Source organism: Rhagoletis zephyria, unplaced genomic scaffold (assembly GCF_001687245.7).
Source record: "Rhagoletis zephyria isolate East Lansing unplaced genomic scaffold, Rhagoletis_zephyria_1.1 Rzeph_scaffold_03835, whole genome shotgun sequence".
Taxonomy (NCBI): Eukaryota; Metazoa; Arthropoda; class Insecta; order Diptera; family Tephritidae; genus Rhagoletis; species Rhagoletis zephyria.
Window position 1 is genome coordinate 1 of NW_016160918.1, and position 11,575 is coordinate 11,575.

At 36.9% G+C, this 11,575-nt stretch overlaps 1 protein-coding gene across 1 annotated transcript in view; it reads left to right on the top strand.

Annotated features, from left to right (window-relative positions):
• Window positions 1–1,324: 1,324 nt before the first annotated feature.
• Window positions 1,325–11,575, top strand: part of LOC108369770 (60S ribosomal protein L10) — a 15,093-nt gene continuing 4,842 nt past the window's right edge. The window contains exon 1 of the mRNA XM_017624953.1: window positions 1,325–1,520. Coding sequence (XP_017480442.1) covers window positions 1,371–1,520 — 150 coding nt within the window. The 5' untranslated portion in view covers window positions 1,325–1,370. The remainder of the gene's footprint in view (window positions 1,521–11,575) is intronic.

The window sequence follows — 11,575 nt, forward strand, 5'->3', positions numbered from 1 at the left end:
TTCTAGTAGCGTGGAATGGCAGACGGTGTCAAACGCCTTTGACAAGTCCAACGCTACTAGAATCGTTCTCTCACAGGGACGGTTACGGTTAAGGCCACGAGTTATCTGAGTGTTTATGGCGTTAAGTGCTGTTGTTGTGCTGTGCACTTTACGGAAACCATGCTGATGCTTCGCTGGGGTCAGGTGATTTGTGAAGTACGGGAGTAGCAAGGCCTCGAGTGTCTTCGCTACCGGGGAAAGGAGTGTAATCGGAAATCAAAAATTGTCTTTTCCCATGGTGTAATAATAACAAGGTGTTGTCAGTAACTTAACCTCACTTTTTCGGCAGGTCTATTCCGGTCACGCATTTTAAAGTAGTAGAAAAGGTACTAATTATTTATTACTTTTAATCCGTTTGTGCATACTATTTCAAATTAAATGTAGGAAAATGTATAGTTACAAGCTTATAAGCCTGAATATATGTTTGTATCGTTAGCTCCACACAGCTTGGACATATATTGTAAGTTATGAAAAAGTAAAGGCCGTAAAATAAAGAAATTTCCTATAACACTGTATATGATTTTTTAAATAGATTAAAACACATAAATACCGATAATATAAGCGAAATCGTAATCTAACCGTGCTGCCGCTCTATTCTAGTGTATCAGTAGTCCATTTGGCTCGATATTATGACAATGCAGCAAAAGATATTTAATATAAAAAAATCGCCTTTCCATACGATTTTTGTGTACGTATTTTTCCTTTGATAACCACGATATCTTTTATATTTTATATTTTGAGGAGCAATTTTAAATATTAATATCGTTCTGAAAACACCAAGTTCTTTAAAAATCGCTATAAAACGAAATACTAAAATGGAGTATTTTAGATACTATTTCCCAACGTATAGTAGTATAAAAATTAAGATCGGAAGCACTGAAAATAAGCATGCCGATCTTGTCAAAATTACAACAAACACGTCGCTACTGACAACACCTTGTTATTATTCCACCATGGTATTTTCCAATAACAAAAAAATTTATAGAACAATAAGTTTAACTTCAAGAATTTAAAAAGTGTAAAAACATACAGTTTAATTACCCTACACACTGAACGGCTCACATATTTTATGCCGTTTAGATATGCGGCAGTAAACATACGTTTACAAATAAGAGATAACTACTGCGCTGCTACGACGGCAATTTAACTTATGTATATGTATACAATTGAAACTTTGCAACTAACAAATGATATTAATATGATGAAACATATTTTGAGCACTGGGATATGATCCTAATGATTTTTGACTATAACTGATTATTGCATCTGAACTAAATAATAATAGCAGAGACTTTTTATTAAAATAGTGATTTTGCAGGCTTCAGACTGGAATGCGTGGTGCTTTTGGCAAACCTCAGGGGACCGTTGCCCGTGTTCATATCGGACAACCCATAATGTCAGTTCGGTCAAGCGACCGGTACAAAGCTCAAGTAGTGGAAGCTCTTCGTCGCGCCAAGTTCAAATTTCCCGGACGTCAAAAGGTTAGTATTGTATTATATGTATAAAAAAGCTACGTAGGATTATGCTTAAGTATAAATTAATGCGATTTTGGCCGATTCCAACAGAGCAAGCAAGTCGTTCCTCTTCTGTGCTTACGCCAAATGAGCCAAGTCCTTCTCCGCCTGGTCTTTCCATCGCAGAGGAGGCATTCCTCTATAACCAGCATCGCACCCCGCGTTGAATACTTTCAGAACTGGAGCGTTACTTTGTATTCGTAAGACATTACCCATAGAGCTGCAAAAAAATCGATTTCTACAACATCGATCTTTTAACAAAATTTGTTGATTAACATCGATTAACATCGATTAAAATCGAATTTTCAGTAGTAACTTGTATAATCTAGCAGGTATGTTTTTCAAATCGTACGATTTGAGATCGTTGCGATTTGCAACATTTTTTTGAATGTTTGTGATGAAAGTAATGAATATTTATAATACAAACTGCTTGAAATAGAGGATTGACGTCATATCCATTGGTTTAGTGTAAATTTTTTGTTTTTTCTTAAGAAATCTCCAAAATAGGTTTTGTTAATCGCACCGATTTCAAATCGTCCGGTTTGCAGAACATACCGATAGTTTTAAATCAATAAGATTTTACATCAAAACGTTATCTTTAGTTTTTTTTTAAGAAATAGTATATATAACAAGAATATTTAGTACATATGCTGGGCTTTAATGTAGCGCGCCTATCCGAAATTATGTTTCCAGCTTTGCTGTACGTACGTTCGGATTCTGTTGAGCAAGCTGGTATGCAAAGATAGTGAACGGCACAGGTTGCTATTTCCTCCATCTCGTTCGCATGAATCTACAATATGGGCACAAAGTATTAACTAACCTGTGAGTTATAATGGATTAAGAACTTACCTTCCAATATTTCAATGGGCACACATTTTGTTAAGAATGAGGCTTTTCCTAAAATTGCCTTATTTTGATAATAGCATTCACTTGTGGAGTGTAACTTTTTTTCGCTAAGTTTTTCCTCCATGAATTCAAAAAAGCTGGATTTTTTGGGATATTTGGGATATATTATAACGTGGTCCAAAGATATGCGAAAAAAAATATTCGGACGAATTGATAACCTTTTACCTTTTGTGAAGTCGGTTAAAAATATGGTAGCTACACCCCGCGTCATAATTAGAGTGCTCGCTATGCAAAAAATTTGTACAAGTTGGTACCAATTGTTACCAAATCGTGTTCGTTTAGCCAAAAACCCAGTAAAATTTGCAAGGAGAGAGCACAATTTTGCCATTTCATTTGGAGGGGAAGTTGCAAATTCGTGCTGGGAAAATTTTTGCCAGTAAGAATTTGCAAGCAGGATTGTGGCACACGGTTGAATTTTTGTAAAAATGTTATTTATTGGTTAGGTTTTTGTTTTCTGGCCGTTTATTGTAATATTTTGATTGTTTTTTTGAGCTCTAGGCCTAGGGTAAATAAAACGATTGGATGTCTTATCTATCTTCCTTTTTGTTTATTACTGTCGATATTTCGCCTTTAATCTAAAGGCATCCTCAGGACTGCAAAAACACAATATGAATACATACACAAATAATTATTTACACAACGTACAACAAAACAACTTACAATCTTAGCTTTGCCTGGTCGACTAAACATATGCGCGAAAATGCGTTAACAAACAAACTTGGTGACAATAAGTATAAGCATGAAAATGTAAACAATTCAAAATACAGTAATCATAAACAAAAAACATACAACATACAGAAATGTTGCTATCGGACCGACGATTCGTTTTTTCCTGAACACCTGACAATAATAATGTAATGTTGGGATGATACATACATACAATTCTTCGTCTTACTGTTCATCGCTTCATGTATTGTTGTTTGTATGTTTTTTGTTTATGATTACTGTATTTTGAATTGTTTACATTTTCATGTTTATACCTATTGTCACCAAGTTTGTTTGTTAATGCATTTTCGCGCATATGTTTAGTCGACCAGGCAAGGCCAAGATTGTAAGTTATGTTTTGTTGTGCGTTGTGTAAATAATTATTAGTATATGTATTCATATTGTGTTTTTGCAGTCCTGAGGATGCCTTTAGATTAAAGGCGAAATATCGACAGTAATAAACAAAAAGGAAGTTAAGACATCCAATCGTTTTATTTACCCTAGGTCTAGAGCTCAAAAACACAATCAAAAAAAATTTTATTTATTTATTTATTTATTTACAAGAGAAACGATTATTAATAATTGTTGCACTTAGTTTGTCAAAAATTAATTTGAATCAACAAGTTGGTTAAATTGGAAATTTGATAATCTTGTTGCGATTTACTAATGAAAGAAGTATGTAAATATTTGTTTATTCAATTAATTTAATTAATTCCAAACATTTGAAAGGTACTCAGTATCGACACCACTGTCGATATAGGAAATCCGACAGTGACTTCCACAAAGAAATTGAAGCGTATGTTGAAGAAAGTCAGAATAATAAGAAATATACGTATAGGTCATGTTTTGTTTTCCACCTGAAATAATTAAAAAAATTTATTATGCTCGAAATGCAACCGTGGACGCCAGCTGGCAGTGAAGCTTACAAATGTTTGCTAATTCCTGTTCGCGCAAAACTTAGTAAGTTTCTCTCTTTGGGAGAGTAAGGTACCTTATTTTGTTACCGGCTAAATCTTACTGGCAGTTGCATAGCGAACACTCCTATTATAATCGCATCTCATATTGACAAGTTTAAACAATTTAACTTTTTGCTACTTAGTTTTAGTTATTTTCTTATACAAATATAGTTTATTCTTTAACAATGACTTACACCCCTATTCTGCAACTCTTCCGTATTCGGATTTTGCTACGAATCGTAGAAATAGTATGCTGCAATCCGAATCATATTTTCGAACTTTCGAAATTCGTAACAATGGCATGCCTAAAAACGATCGAGTAAGCTTTTTTTGTACGAAAACAATTCTGTGTCGGAGGGGAAATAAAAGATGTAAATCGATGTGTGTTTGCAAGAAATATTGGTGGTGTTCATTTAAACAGACGAATTTGCCTTTCGCATATACATATATTTTTATCCATAGCTTTATATAAACGAGCAAAAAAGAATATTTGTTGCCCCTTATCGAGAAACTTGGGTCCGGTTTAGTTAATGTACAACGATTTTCGGTTGTTGTGTCCAAACGCATAACCCGAATCCAAAAACTTTAACATACACGTGTAATCAAAGGATTCACATTTTATTTAAGATAAATTTTTCAAATTTCCTACCACTAGCTTATTAATAAACTCGGTTTGCACTATGCACTTTTTTGCAAATTTCGATGTGGGTTCTGCGCAAAAATACTGTGGACGGCGTAGCCGGAGTGATATGCACAGAAAAGAGAATTCTACTTAGTAAGGGTTATAATCCCTAAGCGCGGCCGAAGGCAGAAGCAAATGCAACAGGTGGTGGACCTAACAAAGTGCATGTTTTCAATGGCTTGGAAGAAGCTGTTATTGCATTAACTGGATTGAGAACCAGAGCCTCAGGCATAGGAGGAGGGAGTTCTGGCTTGTGGTTCAACAATTCAACCAGAAGCTGACATAGATGCGCCCATGGTTACTATGCCCGACAGCTCCGCATACCTTTGTGAATCCATTACCATAGCGCCCGCTTACTCTGCTGCTATAATTGCAAATACATCAGAATCCATAATTTTCCTCAAAATATGTAAATTTAACCAATTTTACAATACACAAGCACATGATGAGTGTTTCTTTTTTTAATTCCTTTCCACTTTGTTTTCCTTCATTCAGCTATCTTCGAAAAACAACTGATAGCTCACAGAGGTTCACAAAGCAACCTCTGGACCCGATAGCATATCGACAGGCCTTGAATGGCATTTACTGGTAGTCCCACCCCTATTGCGAGTGTCGACTAGTAGTAGATAAACGACTATTATTCGATTATCGCTTTTCCATGGTATTGCGAATGTCGATTTCCCGTGCAATAAGCGACTGTGAAAAGTTTTTAGTTGGTTGTTGCTGGAGCGACTACAAGAACCCCGCCCAGATCGGTTAATATCTCAGTCGTTGTCGTCAAGTTCCACTAACGGCAGCCCTAAGAAGCGTACAGCCTGTTGTTGTTGTAGCGGCTACTAAGCCCCGCTCGGGTCGGTTCGTCCGTCAACGTTGTCGTCCATTTCAGCTAGGGGGAGGCCCAGGAATTGTGCGATTTCCACAGGGTCTGTCCATAGGGACAGGGACGTCAGCCGAGCGGGGTTCTCAGGGCATGTGAAGAGGTGCCGAGAGTCAAGTGGCGACTCTCCACATGCCGGGCATTGGTTGGGCACATCCTCATTGATTCTGCTCAGGTAAGAGTTTAGCCTGCTGCCATAGCCACAGCGAAGTTGGGCTATTGTAGTGCGGGTCTCCCGAGGCAGACAAAGTTCTGTCCCGTCCACGTCCGGTGGTTGTGTGCCTAGAAAGGCATTCACAGGGCGGGAGTCTACATAACTCGAGACTGATTCCCTGTGAATACCGTTCAGGGCCTGTCGGTAAGTTTACGGGTCCAGAGGTTGTTTAATAAACCTCTGGACTTCGTCCGTCAGTTCGTAGAGATGCCTCCTGACGTGCCTTGGCGAGGGCTCTTCTGCAAGCAGCTGTTTTTTGGGATGACCATGTATGTGGGCATTGTATTAGGTTTGTTCCACAAGCTACTTGTAGAAAAACTGCGTCCTGCTAGTCCCAGGCGACCACACGGGCGCTGCATAGTTTAGAACCGGCCGGCCAATCGCCTTGTATGTTGCCAACAACGTTTCTTTTTCTTTGCCCCAAGTGCTGCCGGCCAGCGACTTGAGGATATTGTTGCGGTTCTGTTATTTGTTGACAATTGCGGTTGTATGCACCGAGAAGTAGAGCAGACTGTCGAAGGTAACTCCGAGAATTTTCGGGTTATTCACCGCCGGTTTTGTTGCGCCATCAACGTGAATACCCAGTTGCGGTCTGACCTCCTTCATCCAGGTGTGAATAGGGTTGCCGAGGATTTCGCAGGGGATAGGGCAAGGCTCCTTGCAGTGAAGAAGCGAGAAAGTTCGGCAAGATAACCGTTTACTTTCGAGCACAACTCATCAATTCCATTCCCAGACGCCATGATCGAACAATCGTCAGCATAGGAGACAATATTGACACCCTTTGGTGGTTGAGGAAGCTTTGAAATGTAATAATTAAACAGTAGCGGGGAAAGGACACTACCCTGTGGAACCCCCTGTTTTATTTTTCTAAGTTTGCTCGATTTGTCTCTAAACATTACCGACGAGTGTCGACCACTCATAATTTTCCGACCACCGTTTGAGCCTCTGTAGGAGAGAGGAAGCCTCTATCTTCTAGTAGCGTGGAATGGCTGACAGTGTCAGTTCGCCTCGTTAATTCTTGTTGCTTATTTCCACTATTTCACTTGCTAAGCCAACTACAATCAAGCGCAGCTATTCCGCTGCAATTCACTTGATCGTGTGGTTTTTGGTTTTATTGGTTTTTGTTAATTTTTCTATTATTAGAATGTTTAACTTTTAGGTGTGCTCATCCTTAAGTTAATTGTTTTTGTTATTTTATGGCCTTATAACAATTATATTCAACAATTTTTATTGAGCTCGAGGCCGTTTTTAATGAAAACTTATTGTGGTAAAGCAACAATAATTTGAAAAATGATGAGGAAATGTGGGGATTTCCGAAATAGCTATCACTTCTACCAATCAAAATGAAAATGCAAAAAGAAATAAAAAAGTGAAGCCTGAACTCGTAATTTGTAACCAAAATGAAATATAAAAGACAAAAACAAGTAAAAAAAATAAAAAAGCGAAGTCTAAATTCGTAATTTGTAATGACAAAAAGCTAAGTTCAAAAATATAAAAACATGCCAAAACATTCAAAAAGTGGTAGGCTTAGGAAACTACATTTTATGTAGGCTGACTACAGGTGTATTTTTTATCCTGGCTGTATCGGATTTGCCATGTCGAATTTTTGAAATCTAACTTCAAACTCGTGATCTGTGAGCCCAAAATCATAGAGTAACAAGTTTCAAGCCAATCCGATTACTTTGCACAATATTGTCCACCATTTTGAATTTTTAAAATCTAACTTCAGATTCGTATCACTGACCCTAAAAACCCAACGTAGCAAGTTTTAAGCCATTCCGATAAGATAACGAATATTGGCCAATTTTTATCGTTAGCTGGCCCATAGTGCATTGACCAGATTTTCACAGCTTCACAGCACGTCAAATTCCGGAGAAGACATTAGATAAGCAAATGGAAACACATCATATAATATCTTTTGTCGACTTTAATGGGTCGATTATCGATAGCAACCGAACTTCAGTTGTTTTGCAGTTGCCGAAACGATATTACAGACGGCAACTGGCAACTCTAAAATTTTTTCCTCTATCAACTGAAGCAATTCTTTTAAAATTACCGACATTCCAAATTTACCAAATTGAAGTGATTGCTTTGGGGCTTCCATCTGAGAAAAATTGAAAAAGTGGAAATACCTACTATTACCTTACTCTTTGACTTTAAATTACGAAAGAAGGGGGACGTAGGTGGACAGTTTTAACGTAGCATCTCCACAGGCAAAAAATGTTGGCTATAATTTTTTGTTTGCCAGATAAGCATTTTATCAGTGCACTTGCACAATACTCGTAAAAGCTCCGCATTGATTATTGCGAATACGAAAGCGAATTTAAAATTACGCGGAAGTTCCGCGGTGGAGAATGCGAATGCGAATATTCGCAACAACCCTGGTTTAATTGTGAAAGTAGCTAATGTAGTTTTCGGGTATTGTGCGATGATTATTTACAGGCAAGTGTGTTTCTTGTATCGAAAGGACTGTTGGTGAGTTGGAAGTGGTTTAGTAGCCATTTATGTTCCAATGGAATATATTAAACACCATTATGGAAATTAATATATTTTTTCTTTTTTTAATTTGAATCTAAATCACCTTTATTAAGGTGAGATAGAAAATAGTAATTTTTCCGCAAAAGGTTTTGGCTAAGTTGCGAGATTGGGGAGACGGCATCAGAGAAAACCTCAGACATGTTTCTTTCGTTGCTGGTGGTTGTGGACGTGTAGTTGTTGGTAGTTGTGGGTTTATTTATGTTGGAGGATGTTTTTTCGCTAATTTCGTGTAATATTGTTGGTGCTGTGGTGTTATTTGTTGTTATTGGGTCATGGAATTTTGAGAAGTACATGTGGTTGCTGGAGGCCTATTTTGCGTAATATTAGAGTATGCGGTGAAAATCATTGGGCGTTGTATTTGTGAGCTGTATATGTCTTTTGCTTGTTTCATAGAGCATTTTCTTTGTAGTTTTATTTTCAAAATTTCTTTTAGTTGCAAAAACTTTGTATATTTGTTTGAGTTAGCGGGGTGCTCTTCACAATTTGCACACTTTGTGCGTATGCATTGGACGGGCGTGTGGAGATGTAAGTTGCAGTTGACGCCAGAGGGGTTGTTTTTGCAATGTTTCTGCGTGTTACCAAGTCTCTGGCAACTTTTACACCTACTCGGGTTTGGGATATACTCCTTGATTTTTACTTTGTACCAGGAGACATTGGTCGACTTCGGAAAGTGGTAGGAATAAAAAGTCGGTAAAACTACGCCGGAAGGTTGGCGTTTGTCGTCTATAAGCTTAGTGAACTTATATATGCCTACGACACCTTGGGATTCGAGTTCTCTAACAATTTCTTTATCGGGGATAGTGCTTAAGCATCCCAGTAGATAATTTCAGGAGTTAAAGGCCCTTCCGAAAGGTCTTCCTGAGAATCAAGAGGCCTTCCACTCTACATTCCTTTCTCCTTTCTTTTTTGTATGGAGTGGCACAAATTGAAGGGCTTCCTCTTTCGCTACCCATAGAAGGCCTTCCAGATGGGCTTTTATAGGACGTACTTCAGAAGGCCTTTTGGAGGAGTTCTTTAAAGTTGCTTCTTTAATTTATAAAAATCATACATCTTTGAAGTATTTGCTTAAGGTTTATATCAAATATGTGTTATTGGAATTCATTTGTAATTCTAAATAATATAAATTTATGCATTCGCGTAAATTCTAAATGGATAAGCCCTTCTAGAAGGCATGCAAGGAAGCACTTTTTCAGCCCTTCTTGGGTAGGCCTCTTAGAATGGCTTCACCTAAGAAGACCTACCTAAATTATCTTCTGGGTCCTGAGAGTCGAGAGGCCTTCCACTCTACATTACTTTCGCCTTTCTTTTTGCATGGAGTGGCACAAATTGAATGGTTTCGTCTTTCGCTACCCATGGAAGGCCTTCCAGAAGGGCTTTTATAGGACATACTTCAGAAGGCCTTTTGGAGCATTTCTTTTAAATTTGCTTCTTCAATTTATAAAAATCATACATATTTGAAGTATTTGCTTAAGGTTTATATCAAATATGTGTTATTGCAACTTAAATGTTTATTGAAACTTATTTGTAACATTCGCGTAAATTGTAAATGGATAAGCCCTTTTAAAAGGCATGCAAGGAAGCACTTTTTTCAGCTCTTCTTGGGTAGGTCTCTTAGAATCGCGTTCAGTTTTAATATTTTTTTTCTGACTTACGCTTTTTTTCAAAAAAAAAAAATTTTTAATATACTTTGAAAAATTAATCTTTGCAGATTTTTCACAATTTTTGCAAATTTTAAAATGTGGAAATATATAGTTCATATTATATAATGAGCTAGGCTTTTAAGTAAAAATAAATAAACATTGAATAAACAAACGAAAAATAACCAAACTTTATCAAAACGTTGCTGGCTTAATTAGCCGATCGCAAGTGTAAGTCCATAGCCAAAGGTAGTCTTCTACGATGATTGTACTAATACGCAAACGTCAAAGCTGTGAAGCTGTGTTTTTTGTGATCTGCTTAAATTTTGTGTTTTATAAAGCTGTTTACGCTTAATAAAGAAAGAAATTTAAAAAAGTGTTAACTTCTGGTACATCATTTAAAGATAAGTAAAATATTAAAATTTCCTGTAAATTTGATTAATATAACTTGATATTAGCCGTCATCGATTCGCCATCAGTTAGCGAGTGGCGAAACGAACGAACTCAATGAGGTACAACCAAACTCGCTATCGTCTATCCGTGCTAGCTAACTTTGTTGTTGCTTTCACATGCAAAATTCTTCTTTAAGCGACCGGAACTCAAACATAGCGAGCGAGAAGTGGCGAATCGATGACGGCTGTTCTTAATTGCATGTTCCGAGTATTTTGTTTCATATAATATATTGTTTTTGTACAATTGTTTTTGTTTGTGCATATTGATTTTGCTCTTTTTGTCTTTTTTGTCATTTCTGCTGTTTCATCTTTAACACAGCTGTTTGCGTTGTGTTTATTAGGTGTCAAATATACAGTGCATTTAAAACTGTTCGCTACATAGCTTTCCAACTGATATTTACCAGCTGATTGGTTCTCTGTTTCATAAATCGTTTTCAAAACAGTTTTGCTTTTAAAACCTAAAAATTAAATATAATTTTAAACATGTCGTGTATTTACACCAATTGCCACGTTAAAAGCGACTCCTATGTGTCATGCTGGCTCTGCGATGGGATTGCCCATATAAAATGTGTTGGTTTGAGCGGTAGGGTGTTAGACGCTATTAACGAGGGAAAGGGTCTTCGTTGGTCTTGTCAAAAATGTAGATCAACCGAAGTTGATTTATTTAAATTCAGTCCAGAAATGGTTTTTCCAAAAAGTTGGTTGTAATTCCTCCGAGAAGATCAATCTTTGTCTCTAGATTTGCTAAAGATCCTTCTTCGGATGATATAAAGTCGTACATATCGACTAAAATTAGAACTAAAGATGTATTTATTCGTAAATTTAATTTTAAATACGATCGCGATATTTCATCTTTTAAAAATGCAGATTTTGATTCACTACTAAATAGTTCATTTTGGCCGACCGGGGCGTTTGTTCGCGAGTTTGAGTATAAACCTAATAAAAGTAATAATAACGTAGCTAAAATTTCTAATCTTAATTCGGATTCAAAAAACTAACTCGCAAGTCTAATTTAAGTATTTACTATCAAAACGTTAGAGGTTTGAATACCAAAT